The 19,847-nt window shown below is 31.6% G+C and overlaps 1 protein-coding gene and 1 long non-coding RNA gene across 3 annotated transcripts in view; both read left to right on the forward strand.

The window, feature by feature from the left end:
• The first annotated feature begins 2,851 nt into the window (after window positions 1–2,851).
• Window positions 2,852–19,847, forward strand: part of LOC114415998 (probable leucine-rich repeat receptor-like serine/threonine-protein kinase At3g14840) — a 33,412-nt gene continuing 16,416 nt past the window's right edge. The window contains exons 1-15 of one of the 2 annotated variants that reach the window (XM_028380884.1): window positions 2,852–3,011; window positions 3,151–3,307; window positions 5,081–5,152; window positions 5,553–5,621; window positions 5,866–5,937; window positions 6,027–6,098; window positions 6,227–6,298; window positions 6,567–6,803; window positions 6,887–6,958; window positions 7,100–7,171; window positions 7,554–7,625; window positions 8,251–8,313; window positions 10,324–10,392; window positions 10,502–10,537; window positions 10,670–10,707. In XM_028380884.1, coding sequence (XP_028236685.1) covers window positions 2,918–3,011; window positions 3,151–3,307; window positions 5,081–5,152; window positions 5,553–5,621; window positions 5,866–5,937; window positions 6,027–6,098; window positions 6,227–6,298; window positions 6,567–6,803; window positions 6,887–6,958; window positions 7,100–7,171; window positions 7,554–7,625; window positions 8,251–8,313; window positions 10,324–10,392; window positions 10,502–10,537; window positions 10,670–10,707 — 1,267 coding nt within the window. In that variant the 5' untranslated portion in view covers window positions 2,852–2,917. The remainder of the gene's footprint in view (window positions 3,012–3,150; window positions 3,308–5,080; window positions 5,153–5,552; window positions 5,622–5,865; window positions 5,938–6,026; window positions 6,099–6,226; window positions 6,299–6,566; window positions 6,804–6,886; window positions 6,959–7,099; window positions 7,172–7,553; window positions 7,626–8,250; window positions 8,314–10,323; window positions 10,393–10,501; window positions 10,538–10,669; window positions 10,708–19,847) is intronic. The other variant, XM_028380879.1, reaches the window with a different exon arrangement.
• On the forward strand, window positions 13,834–15,029 carry LOC114416015. Its single transcript, XR_003667425.1, has 2 exons — window positions 13,834–14,544; window positions 14,642–15,029. It is a non-coding gene; the product is annotated as an uncharacterized LOC114416015 (long non-coding RNA).

Here is a 19,847-nt window from a genome sequence, read left to right on the forward strand (position 1 = left end):
AACATGAAACGATAAGAGTAAGATAAGTCTTAATCTTATTCAATGTTTGGTGTGCCCCATGATACGGATCAAATAACTATAGGGGGTGGTGGTGGTGACAACAACAATGGTGGAGAGGATGGTGGTGGTAGCTGCGTTGTTGACAATAGTGGTGGTGGTTGCACTAGCGATGATGATGGTGACGACAATGGTGGTGGTGGTGGTGGTTGTGGTGACGACAATGATAGTGGTGGTAATGGTGGTTGTAGCGGCAACAATGGTGGTGAGTGGTGATAGCAATGGTGATGATGGTGGTTGCAGTAGTGACAATGGTGGTTACGGCGACAATAATGACGGTGAGTGATGATAATAAAGATGGTGGTGGTTGTTATGACGGTAATGATGACAACGGTAGTGGTGGTTGTTATGACAGTGATGATGGTTATGGTGACAATGGTAGAGTGGTGGTGGTAATAGTGATGACAAGGGCAATGGTAGCAGTAGTTGCTGCAGCCGTAATGGCGGTGAGTGGTCACAACGACGATGATGGTGGTGGTGGTTGTGATAGTTACATGGAAGTGTTTCTAACACTTGTAGAGGAAAAAAAATATGATCTACTTTGCATTCAAAATATACAACAATAATAAATAGAGAAAAATATATGTGTACCCGAATGCACGTTCTTGAAGCAACACAATTTTTCTTCACCAAAACAATCTCTGTTATCAACCCTTTGATGAGTGAAATTCTAAAGAACAAATTCTCTTTTAATGTCTAAAACTAGACTTAATTTTTCTAGTACGTGTGCCTAGTACTTTTTGCCTCGGGTAGATACTTCTATTTACAATATTAAAGATATATGGATTTAGGTCTTTTCTCAAAGAAAAAAAAAAGGAAAGGTTTTATTTAAAATAATTTCATATCTCTTTACCTTTATAAAAATAAAAACTATCTCATATCTTTTATTTTATTTTATTTTAAGAAGCTTCCTGGCACCTGGTATAAGACAAAGATAATTCATAATTAATCATATAATTAATTATGATAATTAATCACATGTTATCTTGATATGCAACAATAAAATATTATTCTTATTTTATGGACAACTTCCACATTTATAAAATAATACTCTTTTTATAATGATTATATTATTGGTTCTAGCAAAAAATATAATAATATTTCACTAAAATATTTATTTGATTAAATTAAATTCTCTAATTTAATTATTAAATAAATTATTTTCTTTTGTAAAGATTAAAACACTCATTTGTGTGTGATCTCATATGTTAAATACTAAATCGATATTTAATTAATCATAATTAATTTACTAATCAAGGTAGGTATTTAGGAGCACTCTTTAACGTCCATAATATGAAGTAACATCTTTTACCTTCAAGAATCAATAAGAAACTCTTTTCTTCTTTCATTCAGTTGTCCTGGTCAAGATCTTAACTCTATCATAGAGCTCAAACTCATTACCTAAAGTTGATTAATTTCTTCTTGATTAATTATTAATTCTATAAGTATTTAATCTTATCAAATATTCATTCAACTAGTGCCTCAAGACATTAGGCGTTCAAAATTAAAATATAACAAATAACTTGTTAATTACTACGATAATCTCATGCCAAAAGAAACTATTATATTTCTTCTTTAGAACTTCCTATTGACATATCAAGGTAATATTAACTATGGAGAACTCTCAATTAAATCGGTTCAATAATGACATTCACATATATAATCTATATATGCAATTTAAGAAATGAGATATATTAATCTTTATTCAATAAAGAACATTACATATATATTGATGTGTCAGATTATTGATATCCTATTTACAATAATCTTACGATCAAGAACAAATTAAAATTATAAAGGAATTGTTTCTCATTATCATAATCTCTATCATGATAATAAGCCTCTAATTTTAATCAAGGACGTGTCAAATTAACAATTTAAGAAAACAATAAATATAATAATAAAATAAAGAACAATTATTTACTAAAATTGATAACATGATGGATGAAATCTTGAGCATACATATTTATCTCTAATTTTAGTTTCAATTTTTAGTTTTAAAAATACACCAAATTATTTTATTTGCTAACGTACTCAAAATTTGCTGAAGGTATGCACAAATTTGTCCAAATTTTGTTGAGGAATCGAATAATTCTTTCATTGGAAGCATTCCTTCAACCCTTTTCACAATCTCAACAATAAATTCAACCAAAATTATTATAAAATTATTAACTTTAACATCTCTTGAATAAAAACTTAAAATAAACTAAGTTTATGTTGTTTTAACACAAAATAAATAATAAAAAAACTAAATAATTATTATATAATTTCAGTATATAAATCACATATAGATAATACTTATCAAGAATTTTCTAAAATACACTAAGAATCCAATCATTCAACATAATCTCTTTCTTTCAAGGGGCCTAAAAGAAATAAACTCGTTGGTAATTATTAGCCATTTTCCATGGCTAGCCATTAAAATTTTTAAAGAAAACTATATCAAATTACGAATGCCATTTTTTCTTCACTATCTCTTCCTTTTCCTTTTCTTGTTTAATTTTCTCTCATCGCTCAAACAGTGTTAATGTCTAATGGAAGGAGAACTTGTGGGCAAGTGTTTAACCTTCGTAAAATTCAAAAAACAAAATTGGTGAATTATTCAAAACTTTATTGTAAGAAATAGTCTTTATTTTATTATATATATATATATATATATATATATATATAAAATTAATGTGTCTTTTTTCTGTATATATATATATATATATATATATATATATAAAATTAATGTGTCTTTTTTCTGTCGACGACTTCCATTTGTTGTTTTGTGTGTTCAAAAGTCTTCCTATTATTACAAAACCCGAAGACATAGTTAAGCTAGTGGTACGATGCCATTCATTTCCGATCACCGACAATAATGATGGGTGTCTTCTCTGGATTTCCTCTTCTTTTCCTTCTTCCTTTTTGCTTTGCTTCCTTAGCTTTTGGAGCCACTTTGCCAGAAGACGAAGGTACGTAATGCACATGTACATGCGTAGATAGATCTTAGTCATTTTATTCTATTCTTGCTTTGATTCGTGATGGGGTTTGGTTATTTTTATTTGATAGAGTTTATTGATATAAACATTTATATTTATGTGCGTGTGATAGTGCAAGCTCTGAGAGACATAGCACACACAATTGGGAAGAAAAATTGGAACTACAGCGTAGATCCATGTACTGGAAAGAGTAATTGGAATTCTTCCGAAAAAAATGTTGTCACATGCAATTGTTCATTTGTTAATCACACTTGCCATGTTGTAAGCATGTACGTCTCTCTCTCTCTTTATTTATAGGACTACTTTATTGTCAAATTTATGTTTTATTCTTAATTAATTGTGAGATATATTAATAATTACAATCATTTTTTCGAGTGAGTGTATTTATTAAGCTATCAATAAAAGAAGATATATTTATTGATGGAATAATTATCCTTTAAAAAATAGTCACTTTTTAAATTATTAATATAATGGATAGTTTTGAAATTTTTTTTATAACATATTAATTAATTTTATTATTTTTATTGGTTTTGATGAATTAAATATTTGTTTCTTATATATAAGATTAGAAGTAGTGTTACATTAAAAAACTGAAGTGACACTTATTTGAAGTATTAGTCAAAAACATAATTAATATTGTATTGAAAAATTAACATGATATTTATTGTGAGACAATTATTTTTTTTACAAATGCATGTGAGTAATTTTTAATGATGAATTTAATAATAGTGGATACAAATAGATTATTAAGTGAAATTTGCATGAAACTTATTACTACCTCCATTCCTTTTTAATTATTAGATTTTTGGAAAACAAATTGTTTTTATTTATATGTTGTTTGAAAAGTTCACTGTCCCATTAATTACTCTTTTACTATGTTTTTTTATTATAAGACATAGTTTAAAATGAATTGATAGTCCTTTTTATAAGGCATTTTAAAATTTCTATGAATCATTTAATATTTTTCCATTAATGGTTCTTATTAAATATTCTAAGTATTTAAGTTTTTAATTGATAGTGATGCATAATATTTTTGGACTTTAATATTTTCATATCACTCATAACAAGTTAATGACTATTAATATTTAATAAGGACATAATTGGTACTCCCTCCGGTCCTATATATTGGTCACATTTTAGAAGAAATACTTGGTCTTATTTATAAGTTATCAACTAACCTATTAATAATGATTTTCCAATTTTATCTTTTATACTATTCTCATCACTTTATTATTAGGGAATAGAAATATTGAGATTAAAGGTTGCTCTTGGTCCATATCCATTGATGGAGATAATAGAATAATAAGTGAATATTAATAATGACATGGAAGAGAGAGAATGTGAGATAATAATTTAGGCTAAGCATTTAATTAGTTATTAATGAAATTAGTTGGATGTGTAATTATGTTAGGATATAATTGAAAACTTATTTTATTTTCAGATATATTTAATGGCTTAACTTCCCATCCTTGGTCTTGATGATTCGATTGAAAAGTGACCGTAGTTGATCAAAGATGTAATAGACTCAATATTTATAAGAAAGATTTCAAATTCAAGTCTTAGTATTAAAAAAACATAATTGAGAGGGAATTTTTTATTAAAGATAACTAATCTAATTTTTCGATAGAAATTATTCATCACAAAACCAATAAATACTTTATATTAAAGTAATGATCCAAAAATAGTCATTGCACGACTTTTTAATTAACACACTCTAAACATAATGCCAATATAACCCTTTTGATTCTTAGTGGTTACACACTTATTCATGTTTTAAGGACAACTCACAATCTTTCATTTTCTAATTATTATTGTCCAGAAATATATTTTAAAGTTAATAATTTTAAAAAATGAGTAAAAGTAGTAATATAATCGTTAATGACACTGCTCAATATTAAAATTATAAAAAATTAATATATTTGTAAATAGTTAAAGTTTATTCATCTCTCACTCACTCACACACACACTATATATATATATATATATAATATTTTCATTTCTTCATTATGCATTAACAACTTCATGATTTTTAATGGCTGCAGCATTTTAAAAGAACAAAATCTTTCGGGTATTATCTCAGCGGATCTGGTCAGATTACCCTATCTCCAACAAATGTATGTATGGTGTAACATTCGTAACTTACAATTTGACTGTTATAATATACACGATTTATTATCTTTTAGTTATTAAAATTAATAAAATTATAATTTTTAGTTCTTAAATTTTTTTCTTTATTTTTAATCTTTTAACTTGTTATTTCATCCTATTTTTAGTCTTTTAACAATTTTTCCGTCCTAACTTTTAGTTTCTAAAAGAATTAAAAATAAGGACGAAAAAATTAAATGACTAAAAGAAAGATGAAAAAAAATTAAAAGAATGAAAACAGAAATAAAAAATTTAAGAACTAAAAATATAAATTTAAAAATATTTTCGGACTAAAAAGACAATTTATCTTGATATAGATATACCTTCTATTATTTGATTTATTAATTCTTTGTCTTTAATTTATTGCAGTGACTTCACTCGGAACTACCTTAATGGTACAATTCCTAAGCAATTGGGAACCTTAAATCTCGTCAACATGTAATATATCATGCTTTGTTCCTTTGCTTTCACTCTTAATTTTCCTCCTTATTTGATCAGGATTCTCTTGAGGATAGAATTAAAGACAATGGTACAATAAAAAAAAAAAAAAAGAATTAAAGACAACGGGTTTTCGTTTTTCTCTTTTTTTTAATGTCTCATAATTATTTTTTTTTAATTTGTTATCTTGTCCTTATTTCCTAAAACAACGGGGAATCTAATTGTACAATTTCCCTTTTGTAAGTTCCTTTCTTGGAAACCGTCTAACTGGTCCAATCCCAAAGGAGCTTGGAAACATCACCACTCTCAAAGCTTTGTAAGTTTCTGGTTTTGTATATTAAAGTTTTTCCCTTTCTAGTTTTTCTTTTTGTGAGAGTTTAGAGGATCTGAATTTAAAATGAATAGAGTATTGGAGTTCAATCAGTTATCTGGAAGTCTTCCTCTAGAGCTTGGGAATCTTACCCAGATTGAAAAACTGTAAGCCCTTTTCAGTAGTCTCTGTATGACTTTGAATTTGGTTGATCGATATTGATTTCTGAAGCTATGTTTATTGATCATTTGGTGCATATTCTATGCCTTCCATTCATTACTTGTTTTTCCTTTAGGCATCTAACCTCCAACAATTTCACTGGAGAGTTACCTGCAACATTGGCTAGGCTCACAATATTGAAGGAACTGTAAGCTTTGTGCATTTAATATGTTAGATTGTATTGTATTTGACATTGAGAATGCTTAGGCCTACTCTATCTTATGATGAAATTAACTTTATTTTGAAGAGTTGGGGAGACAAGGATCTAACTCTTAACCGTTTGATTATGGAGGTTTTGATGCCATGTCAAGAATCAACTGTCCTAAAAGATTAGGAAGTTAGTTGAAAGATTATGTTTGGTTTTATATCTCTAACGTATTTAACTTCTATTTGTGGTTTATCCTCCTACAATGCAGTAGAATTGGCGACAATCAATTCTCTGGAGCAATACCCAATTTTATACAGAGCTGGATAAATCTTGAGATACTGTGTGATTATACTTTTTTCTCCTTTTCTTTAATGAACTTTAGTTGTTTTAATTTTTTTAACGTAATGTCGCCTTATCCAAAACATATTTTTAGTGTTATGCAAGGGAGTGGTTTGAGTGGGCCAATTCCTTCTGGAATTTCAATTCTGAGAAATCTTACTGACTTGTAAGTATGATGCTCTCTAATGAACCAAGATTTAAGCATTAACATGCTTTTTATTGTATAATTGATTAAAATATGATATGCAGGAGGGTCACTGACTTGAATGGATCTGATTCATGGTTTCCACAACTTAATAATATGACAAAGTTGGTAACACTGTGAGTCAGATGATTTGATTATGATTATTATTTTTACTATTCAAGTTATTGTCTTGATAAGAAAGTGTTTCAGGGAATGAAAATAAAGATATGCTTATGTGTTGTTGCTATCACTTTGCATATTGTATGATTGGTTGCCAGAATATTGAGGAGTTGCAACATTATTGGATCCTTGCCAGAGAATCTTGGAAAATTGACTAATTTGGAAGTATTGTAAGTGGTGATATATTTTCTTTTCCTTTATGTTCTTTTTAAGATGATAAATCTCAATTTTTATTGTCATATTTTAGTATATTTAGAGTTAAAATGTGGGTTTGAGCCTAACTCAACCCCAAAAACTAGCTCACTGGGTGAGGGTTGCCCTCTACTTACATACTCTATCTTGGCACTATTTCTAGCCAATGTGGAACTTAGGTTTTTTTTTTTTCAATATTTAGAAGCTTGTAAAAGTCTTGCAGTTTACCCTCACTGATTTGGTGAAGAACTTAAAACATAATTGTTGTATGCACTACATTATAGGAGCTATGTTTAATGTTCCTTTAATTTAATTTTCCCATTAGAAAAGAACATATTCTGACCGTAATTTCTTTTCTAGAGATGTTAGCTACAACAAATTAACTGGACCAATTCCAAGCATTTTTGGTGATCTTCGGCACTTGGATATGTTGTAAGAAATTTTCCATAATTTTTCTTTATTTTTGCACCAAAATAATCTCATACATTTCTGAGTAGCTAGGAAGTGCTATTCTATTTCATTAAGCTTTCTTCAGTTTTAGTTTGAAATGGTAAAAGCTCTAACTGGGTTATTTTGGATAGACATACAGTATCATGGCATGAATTTGCTAACTGTTCGCCAATATGTTTGTTCAACTAAAGACTTAAACATATCGGTGTTTCTGTAGTCTTTTTATTTGGAATGGACACATACACCCCTCATTTGACTTTGCTTGAATGTTCAGAACAATGTATTTAACCCTTTGAAAGAAAATTTTCTCCATCAGATAATTATGTTTCTATTTTTTGAGGAAAAAAGCAATAGAAAATAAAGAAAAATTGATAGGAAAAGCAATAAGTGGAATTAAGGAGTAGCAAAGCAGAAAAAGATATCGGTGACTGGAATTTTTGTCATTCATTTATGTTGGTCACTGAATTGAAACTAATATTGGTGAGGTAAAACTAGATAAATCCTTAAAGACAGTCCACATAATTTTGAATATAGTTCACTAGTCTATTTGTCATTTTTCTATCAATAATTTGAGTTATATTAATTGACTTGATATTTGCTTTGCTAGTTTTTTAGAAGGGAATCATCTCACTGGATCGCTGCCTCGGTTGATAGATAAACCTCACTATGTGTGAGTTACCTTTCAGATGCTACCTATATGATTTATTAATTTAGTAATTCAAGTATTTTGACTGATAAAATGGTGCCCTTGCACTAATTATTTGTTCCTTTTGTGCATAACTTTGGCATAGTGCTTTTAGTGCAAAATATGCAGAAAAATTCTAACTTCGTCCTTAGGAAGAGATAAGAATCCTTTGATCTTTTCATTAAACAAAAAAGTAAAAATAGTAAACACTCCCATATATTAGAGACAAATAATCTGAGTACATTTGGATAGATTTTATAGAAAAGAAAATTCAAGCTTGTATCATTGTCTTTCTTTTTTGAATTTTGACAGTAACGCTATTTCTCCCTTGCCTCGTTGTACTATAAAATCCATATGACAAAAACAAAATTTTGAATATGAAGAAAAAAGGTCTTGGATAATATTACTTGCTATACTCTGCTTTTGTTTCTTTTAGCATGATGTAGGCAATAACATTTTTTTTTTATAGATAAACTGAATCATTCGGGGAACAAATGATCCAGAGCAACTATGGTAATGTTGAATATAAACTAGAAGAAAAAAGCCATTGTGTTGTTTTTTCACTATTCTATTAGTTATTAAAAGTTTATTTAGTTATTTTGCTATAGAAGAAATAATATTAGAGTGTATAGAAATTTAGTTCAACCAATGAGGAGGATAAGATGTCGGCTTTACTAAGAATTTACCAATATCTTCCACTCTCTCAAATAGAGAGAAACAAAGAAAACAAAAAGCTAAAGAATCTTGCAAATCTATCTTGTTATCAGAAAGAGATATTTCCACAAGAGGAAGACGTGACTTTAGAGTCTTATCATATAATGGATCTAAAGAATCTCACTTGAGCATTCTGCTCCATCGATATACATAAAAGAGCTAAATCAGCTTCACATTGACATGAGGCTTAGCCGTCCTTATTCTTACCAAAACCTTTGAACTTCACCAAAAGAAACTGCTCCAAACTGAGGAACTAATCCAATGTTTTCCAAAAGAACAAAACTTAGCTTATGTTGTTAGGTACTTTTGGTCTTCTCTATCAAAATTGGAGTTTTATCTTGGAAATCCATGTCAACATTTAATGTTGAGTTTAATTGCGTGAGTTATTAAGGTAAAACATCCCTAAAAGCATCTATCAAACTACATATAAGTTTTGTCTTTGCCAAAACTCCAATCTGATTATTCCACAAGTAGTACTTGACAATGTAAAAATATATGACATGTAAGAAGAAAGAGCTGTGTGAGGCCTATAGATCTGTAGCATGTTTGTACTTTTAGTCTCATCCAATCTGTGCTAACAAATATTTGACTTCATATGTTGGCTGTAGCCATTGTTGAGGGAAAGATACTCTTTGTCTTGATCAGTTGGTAAGAACTTTGGGAGAACCACACCGCAAAACTTAGCCATTGTAGTTGGAGAGTGTAAGGTCTTATAAACCCTACAATAGAATCCCATACCTAATTGGCTCCTGATAGCCCACCACACACTATAGCCTTAGTGTCCACCTGCATTGCTCACGATACCAATTGATAAGAATCTTGGGAGAACCACACCACAAAGGATAGCTAAGGTTTTATAAACCTCACATCTCAATTAAGGCTGTTCTTCCCTATTGCCATTATGATTATTAATAAGATCACCAATAGAATTCCATTTTTGTTGAGTCTGATTTTGGTTCCTGTATGCTTTCCTAAGGAAGTGATGCATGTTAATTTTATTAAAAAAAATGTTACTAAGCAATTGCTGTCATAATATTTTCTTCTTTTAGCTACTCATAAATTTTTTGATATTTTGTTGCTGGAATTTTTTTCCGTACTTCGTTATAGTTGTATGCTCTATGCTCAATTCAATAGTTGATAAGTAGCTCATAGCGGACCATTTTGATTTTCCCTTTGATGGAATCTCCTATTAAGACTTTTAGAATTCTTAATCAAGTCCATGAAGTCAACATCTTGTGTGATCTTAGTTTCTAAATCACACATTTTATGAACCTTATACAGAGATCTCTCTTATAACAATCTTAGCATCGGCAACAACATAGAGGAGCTACAGTGTCGACAGGAAACTGTGTAAGACTCCTTGCAGTTTCATACTTTTATTTTTCTTTATTTATCTTTCTTTTTAATTTTGTAGTTTTAAGAAGCTATCTAAGCCTTGACCATTTACCATATGCCTCAGGAACTTGTTTGCTTCATTTTCTAATGGAAACAGCTTGTAAGTTTAATGTTCTTAATTCTATATTTTCTATACTAAATATTAACAAGTTTATACAGGTTATAATGTGTGCTGATTTATCACCCCTACCTCACTCCATTCTTCCTTTGTAACTTTATTTTATTTTTTCAGAGGAAATGTTTCATGTTTGTCAAACATTCCGTGTAAAAGTAAGTTGATTTATCTTGGTTTTCACTATAGACTATTAGTTATTATTTTGACATTTGAAATGGTTGGTTTTTAATGTATTTATACCTTCTTTTTTTTTTTTTTTTTGAACTTAGAGATACAATAACAAAGGGATATCTCTCGTTACACTAGATTGCCAAACTTTTTATATAAGAAAAAAAGTTGTTGTAGGAGTAGGATACTAAACCTCACTATTAAGTTACAATGGTGTTATAAAACCGAAGAAATGTGATATCATCCTAAATAACTAAGCTTGAGCCTTGATGCCTTAAGTTAGTCTTTTGTGATGATTCCAGCCAGGAAAGGTTATTGAAAATTTTCCAGTGACAGTGGACAATGGTGTTTTGTGTTGGATAAAATGGCTACACTCCTGGAGGGAGGGGTGAATAGGTGTGTTCAAAATATTATAAAAAAATCCTCTTTAATTTTTCAAAAACATTTTGAAATTTTTTTTCAGACTTTTTAATAAATAAAAGCTTGCTTTGGATAGATCCATGTATAAAAAAATATTTTGAATCAATGATGAGTAAGTGATGCTTTTGAAATTTCCTTTAGTTCTTGGGTTCAGTTTCATATCAGCTTAATCTTTAACAATTACAGTTAACTAAAGCATGTTAAAAAACCAAACTCAATAGAAAGAATTTTAAGGAGAGAGAGAAAGAATTGCACAATGATTTTTATACTGGTTTAATAACAGCCTATGATCAAATAACCTGAGTTTGGATTTACATTAATCAAACACTATGATTACATACAAACTTACAAACAATATTGAAACCTACAACAATACCCTTACGCAGTGTAGAACCTACTACATTACCCAATTCTCGAGAACCCTTCTCCAGATACAAATAACAATGAAAAAAATTAGGAAAGATTTCACTTGGATAGTGAAGATATGAAAATTTTAGTTCTTATCTTTTTGTTGGTAGTTGATTAGATGATAGTTGATAGCTGATAATTTTAGAGAATTGTTTTAGAAAGAAGGCTATGTCATTGATTTCTTGGATTGATCAATTACAACATACCAATTGCCTATTTATAGGCTCAAGTCACCAACCTCTCAATGGTGGTGAATGTTTCTACATTACTTTAGGTTTTTCTAGAGTTTTCATGATAGATTAGTATCATGATAGTTCTAGATTCTTCTATCTTATACATACACTTATAGTTCTAGATTGTTCTATCATATTCATACACATTATAGTTCTAGATTGTTCTACCATATTCATATACACTATAGTTCTAGATTGTTCTACCATATTCATAGCCATGAATCATCAACTTGTACCTTCATGACAATGTTTGTTGCATATTTTAAATTTAGAGGGAAGCTTCTATTGCTCTTATTCATCTTTACTTGGGCTATCTCAGACCTTTTATTTTTGTTGTCTAAGATTTTGCATACACCCCCTTCAACGTGAAGTGTGTAGCCTCTCTCCATCATTTGACCAATGCTTAGAAGATTTTCTTTTAGGCTGGGAACTAGTAAGACATCATGGATGAGTCGCTTACCTTTATCTGTCTCCACCATGATAGTGCCTTTGCCTTTTGATTCAACCACACTTCCATTTCCCAGTCGAACTTTGACTTTGACAGACTCATCAATACTTTTGAAAATAGTCTCATTCTTGGCCATGTGATTGCTACATCCACTATCCAAGTACCAGCTTCCTCCCTTTTCTTTTATTGAGTCTTGAGTGGCGTAGAACGTACATTGTTCTTGATCATGCTCCTCTGCGATATTAGCTTGATGCCTATTTTTGTTGCGACAATTTTTCTCTACGTGCCCGAACTTCTTGCAATGGTTGCATTGTGGCATATTACGGAACCAACAATTTTTCTCTGCGTGGCCTTGCCTTTTGCATATATTGCATGAAGGATTTTTATCTATTTTGTTCTTAAGGAAATTCCTAGAGCCTTCTCTTCTTTTGGAGGTTTCTCCATAATTTTTCTTTCCTCTATTTTCTTTGTTTTGGGGCTGAAATTTAAACTTTGACTGGAAGACATTTTCAATTGTAACTTCTTTATGCCTATACAGTCTTTGCTCATATGCTTCAAGAGAGCCCATAAGTTCTGTCTCTGATAGAGTGGATAGATATTTGGTTTCCTCAATCGTTGTCACGATTGGGTCAAACTTTTGGGGCATAGTAATTAGAATTTTCTCAACAATTTTCTTGTCAAGAATATCTTCCCCAAAAGCTCTCATTTGATTAACTATTTCTTTAACTTTAGAATAGTAATCTTTAACTGTCTCAGACTCCTTCATCTTCAATAGTTCAAAATCTCTTCTTAGAGATTGAATTTTAACGGCACGTACCTTAACACTTCCTTGAAACTCCTCCTGCAATGTGTTCCACGCTTCTTTGGCAGTCTTAGCTCCCATAATTCTTGGGAAAATTGGATCAGTCACCGCTTGTTGCAAGGTGAACAACGCCTTTGAATTTTTTTGTTTATTTTTCTTCAACTCTTTTTCTTGAGATGCATTAAGAGCTGAAGTATCCGCGGGAATGGTGAAGCCTTCTTCTACTATGTCCCATAAATCTTGAGATGAAAAATATGTTTCCATTTTAACACGCCAGAAATCATAATTTTCACCATTGAAGATAGGGACAGAAATAGTTGACGATTGAGTAGTGTTATCCATAGCTTAGAAAAAATATTATTAGAGTGGGTTAATAGTACAAAGGAAATTTTTGAAGTAGTTGGGAGAATTTTGGAATGGTAGGTAGGTAATATAACTACGCCTAATGTATGACCGAACGTAGCTCTGATACTACTGTTGGTAGTTGATTAGATGATAGTTGATAGTTTTAGAGAATTGTTTCAGAAAGAAGGCTATGTCATTGATTTCTTGGATTGATCAATTACAACATACCAATTGCCTATTTATAGGCTCAAGTCACCAACCTCTCAATGGTGGTGAATGTTTCTACATTACTTTAGGTCTTTCTAGAGTTTTCATGATAAATTAGTATCATGATAGTTCTAGATTCTTCTATCTTATACATACACTTATAGTCCTAGATTGTTCTACCATATTCATACACATTATAGTTCTAGATTGTTCTACCATATTCATATACACTATAGTTCTAGATTGTTCTATCATATTCATATACACTATAGTTCTAGATTGTTCTACCATATTCATACATATTATATTTAAGAATATTCTAAAAATTTGTAGCAATTTCAACACTTTTTATCACACATAAAGACTACCCTATACCAATTTGATTTGATCCACCATCCCTTTCAAGTTGAGAGTTCTTGAAACTTGGTTATGAATCTTCAAAAAATACTCTCCTAGCTCTCACACTCTCAAAAGGTGAGATCATCACAAATTGAATAGAAGAGTTATGTGAAGAGACTTGAATAAAGGAGAAACAGAGTTAATCTATTATTTTGTTCTTGACCCCTTTTGGTTATCAATTTGAAGATAATAGTCGATTATATCATGGGATAAGCGATTAATTGCGAAGGTGCCTTAAATTCTTCCAGACTGAAATTATCGATTATCACAAGTAACTAATCAATTATTTGTGAAACTGTGATAAATTCTCAAAACAGGCACTTTGAGATAATCGATTAATTTGTTCATCACTTTAAGACTTAAAAATATGGAAACTTGTTTCAATCCAGAATTAATCCAAGTTATTTACTAAGTTCATTTTATCAGAAGGGTGCTAGGATAAGTCTATATATGAGGATAATCTAACCTATATCAATTCATCTCACACACAATCGTGCAATGAAAGAAAAACGAAAGACAAAGCTATAATAGTTTTGTTCCACTCTAGTTCTATTTTTTTTTGGTGAGTTCTCTAGTTCTATTCTATTTCAATATACAATGGCATCATCAGAACATCAAATCAATCTTTGTCATCATGTTCTTCATTTTGTTGGTTCAAGGTTGTCAAAGATGGAGATAGAGATTGTCATGGTGGTACAAAAATTATGTCCCCAAAATGGAGATAACTGCTTTTCAAGAGAGAAAACAATTACAAGAGGTGACAAAACTGGCGGAGTAGTGACAGTGGATGTTAAGTTGTAATTCAGTAGTTAGTTGTATTAGAGGCTGTTAGTGATAGTTATAGACTTTCCTATATAAGGGAGTCACTGTAAAGTGCAGTAAGTGAATAATAGAATTTTGCATCTATTATTTTCTTTGTTAAAAGGAAACCATGTGGAGGATGAGTGTTTCAACAAATTGGTGTGTAGAGCTTTGTTCGTTTCCTGGAACCAGAAGTTTCTTCACAAAGATGATTTCTCACAATGAAAATTTCCCTGCTTCTTTATCCATCCTCAATGGTAACAACTACAATAGGTGGTGTCTCCAAATCAGAGTCATCTTTCGTTTCAACAATGTCACAAAAATTGTGTAAGATGGTGTTCAAGAACGGGGTAGAAACCCATTGATGGGCAAAGGGAAACTTATCATGATTCAAACAAGAAATATGGTAACACGTTGTTCATTATTTATTAATATGTAGATGCAGATAACATGGGACATTCTTGATAAGTCCTATATGGGTGCTTACAAATTAAAGAAGGTTTTTATTAACGGCCCTGTGAAGGCAATGAGCTTCTATAGATGAATGATCAAGAATGTGGTGGTTGAGTGTTTTACTTAGATGTTGACCCTTACAAATCAAATGAAGACTTGTGGTGAGAAGTTGGAAGATTTGACGATCATTGACGAGATTTTGAGAATCTTATTAAGTCCAAGGTTTGATCACATAGTGGTTGCAATTTAACCAGATACAAATCTTGGCAGGATGAAGGTGGAAGAGATGCAAGGGATACTTGAGGCACAAGAGTTGAGACTTAATGAAAGAAGCTCACTAAGATCTTTAGAGCAAGCCTTGAAAGCTCAGACAAACAGATGAAATACCGGTGATGGTGTCAAGAACAAGAAAGGAAAATGAAAATGAAAGAACAAGTGAAAATTAAAATTCTGGTGAAGGCATCCAATGTTATAATTGTCAGAAGTGGGGACATTTTGCTAATCAATGCTAGGGAAAGAAATTGCCAAGAAAGGAAGATGAAGCTCAATTAGCACATGATGAGGGTTCTGATTCCGATAATGTAATGCTAATGACAACTACTAATTTAGAAGGCGATAATTCTAATCTTTGGTACTTGGACATTAGTTATTCCAATCACAAGACTGGCCAAAGAAAGTGGTTTGTGAATCTTGATGAAAAGGTTAAGAGCAAGATCAATTAGTCACAATATTATCATAACTACAGAAGGTATTGACAAGGTGGTGGTTCAAAGAAGAGATGGACAATGATCCTTCATCAATAATGTGCTCTATGTTCCCAACACGAAGAACAATCTGCTTAGTCTTGGGAAGCTATATATTTGAGAAAGGCTATATGTGACACCCTCTACCCTTCACATATATACAAACAAGGAATAAAAATTCAAATATTAATTAAAAGTATTTTTTAAAACATTTTTAAATACAAGCCTTTCAAAGGGATAAAAGATTCACAATCACTTTCTTCTATATCATATTCAAACTTGTCCTAATAAATAGTAAAGTCATCGGCTCAAACAAGACCGTCTAAGACTTCATACAATTAATACAAAATCCTATACCCCAATGCCACATCCTATCAGAGCGTTGTGTCTCGACGTCCTTCAGCACAAGGTTCCTTAAAACAATTCACCTAGTCATTTGCTCCCTCGAACACAAAGTTCAAGATCATCACAGGATCCAAACACAAACAACACACAGGGAGTGAGTTATCACATTCCTAACTAATAGAGAAGCAAGACAACTAGATATACATATCATATAAATAAAATAAAACTTACTTAAATATAACTCACATAATTCCACCACTTTGTCATTCGAAATTCACCTTTTAATCATCAATCACATTACACAAGAATTACACACTCCGATCAAGACATAATAACACATCAATTTCATAATAAACAATTAGCAAGCGTATGCAACAGTTATGCTAAGACTCAAACCTATATGCAATGTGGTACCATATCAGTGAAAAACCACCCTGGGGCACTTAGGAGTACATAACAAGACACACCACACAATGGGTTTGTCAGGTCACTCTCACTAAGTAAGATCATAGGGAGACCAGTCAGGGTCACGATGTTTTGCGAGAATGCTCCAACCATATGAGATCAGCATAGGCTTAAAGGAGCACTCAAACCCGGTGACCCCCAAGGCCTACACTCCAAAAAGTCCGTCAGGGCCTCTCCCTCCTGATTCAGGTCCAACCCCTAAAATAATTTTTGCATGCAGATACTGCTCATGAATTATGCAATACCCATGACCTTACACTCGTGTTTTAAACACGTTCAACACAATTGCGCTACGATTTAACACTAGTTCCTAAATAGGAAACCTACATTTTCTCTTTAATACTGCGCATCAACGCTTTTCTCAAGATAACACTAGTCGGGTTATTGTACAATTCATAGCTTACAACACAAGTAATTTCACATCAAGTGTTAACTACACACTTATCCACAACTAAAACTCATTCACAATTTCACATCTCATAGTGTCACAATCCACCATCACATGTTTACACGTATCTCACAAATTAACACATGTTTAACTTTACACTTATACTCAATCTCAATAACAATATTATAATCTCAAAGCAACATGTTATTCCACAATTCATCACATATTCCATTTATAAACACTGTTCATGAATTACACAATACCACGACCTCACACTCATGTTTCAAACACGTTTAACACATTGTGCTACAATTTAACACTGGTTCCTAACTAGGAACTTACACTTTTCTCTTAAACACTGCGCATCAACGCTTTTCTCAAGATAACACTGGTTGGGTTATTGTATAATTCATAGCTCACAATATAATTATTGTCACATCAAGTGTTAAACACATCCACTTATTCACAATCGAATATCATGCCCACACTTTAACATCTTATAACATCACGTCAACCATCTCATAACATTCCTAATGATATTCATAAGGTACAACATACACATGTTCATCAAATTTAACCATAATATTCTCAAACTCCAACACTTAATAATTTTTGGAATCATACTATAACACTCTACAATATTATTTACATAAATTATTAATATAAATAACTACTTCTATATATATAAACTAGCATACATCATATTGAATCACAAATTTCAAATTAAGCTTTCAATGCACAAATTCTAAATAATTATGTGAACACTTTGGTCAATTTCAATTATGATATTAATTTTTAAATTATATATAAAAAACCCTAAAAACAAGAAAAAGAGAAAATACAAAATCAATGTCTCACTCTAAATTTCTCCTTACTTTATTTCATCAATTCATGTTAATTAGAAAAATGCTCGATTTATAGGGTTCACGCTTAACACAATAGCATATCAATTTCACAACAATTGGTTTGTCAAACATATATAATTCACAATTATAACTATAAGGATAGAATAAAAATGACGGAAACACCCAGAACCTATTCCAATTGATACTCTAAGGATCCCTACACATGTTCTCACTAATTCTCAATTGTGAATAACTCATCCCTTACCTCTAAGCGGGCTCACGTGTCTTCCGAAAGCGATAGCGGCATCTCTAGTAAGTTCCTAGGATTCCTCAATTTCTTCCTCTGATTGCTCTGATAGGGTTCCCAAATGTTAGAGAGAATGAGAAGGATTGAAGCCTCCATTTGTACTGTCTTTGTGCGATTCCTTTTTCTCTCTCCAGGAATATTATTTCGCAAATCCCAACGGTGAAGGTGTGCGCAATTGAATTTCGCACAACATATAAAACTTTCACGACAATCCAACGGTTAACGAAACCGGGATCGCAGTTTTATCGAGACAGCTCTGGGTTTCTACGGGAAAGGAAAAGACTACAATGCAAGGGGTACTTCTCTTAGCTTAGACATGATAACGAAATTCCCAACGGTGAGAATTTTCGGAATTTGGTTGCGAACGTGGTGCTCAAATTTCACGACGATCCAACGGTGAATGAGTCAGAGATTGTCATTTTTCTTAGATAGGTTTGGTGGGCTGCGGGAAAAAGAAAGAGTTTTGAGAGGAGAAGGGGAAAAATGAAAATGAGGCCAAGAGGAGGCACCTGACTTATCATAGCTATTTATACCTAGGGTACTCAGCCTATTATTTGCTCTATATTTATTTATTTATTTTTACTAAAAAGCTTTTTAAATTTATTTACGAAAAATTGGGATGTTACACTATATATTTGAAAAACAAATTAGGAAAGTGATCAAGATGTTTAGAACAAATAGAGGGGGTGAATACAACACACATAAATTTCAAAAATTTTATGGCGAAGAAGGAATAGTTTATGAGGTGACATATCATTACACACCTGAACATAATGGTGTTGGTGAAAGGAGAAATAGAAGAATTCTGAATATGGCCAAAAGCATGATGAAAAGAAAGGAAATGTCTCTATTTTTGGGGTGAGGCAGTATCTATTGCTTCCTATATCTTGAAAAGAAGTCCAATAAGGAGGCAAAAGGAAACCCCACCTGAAGAAGCTTGGTCAGGGAACAAATCTGATGTGAGTCATTTTTGAATATCTGGCTACTTATGCTTTAAGCATGTACCTAAGCAGGCTTGAAGGAAGATCGCGTTGAACATATGGTGCTAATTGGATATCATCCAATATGTGCTTACAAGTTATATGATCCAAGAAGGAGAAAGGTTGTCATTAGTAGAGATGCATGGTGGATGAAACAAGGAGCTGAAACTGGGAAATAAATGCTGCTAGTAGCATTGAAAGGACTGTGGCTATGAACCTTGAAGATGATCAAGATAAAGAAAGTTCAGTATCAACTAGAAACCATCCTGGAAAGTCTCAAATGGAGAGGCATATGCCACAAATGTTGAATGACGATTTTGAAATGTTTCCTCATGCAACAATTACTGTAGAAGGAGACTTAGTAAAAGTTGCTTTGTTCTTTGAGACAGAGCTTGTGAGTTTTGAGCAAGCTCTTCAAGTCTCCAATTGGGTGGCTACAATGGAAGAAGAGTAGAAGTCAATTTAGGAAAATCAAACTTGGAAATTAGTCTGTTTGCTTCATCAAAAGAGACCCATAACTATAACGTGGGTTTACAAG

The sequence above is a fragment of the Glycine soja genome, chromosome 1, assembly GCF_004193775.1.
Source record: "Glycine soja cultivar W05 chromosome 1, ASM419377v2, whole genome shotgun sequence".
In the NCBI taxonomy this organism is placed as follows: Eukaryota; Viridiplantae; Streptophyta; class Magnoliopsida; order Fabales; family Fabaceae; genus Glycine; species Glycine soja.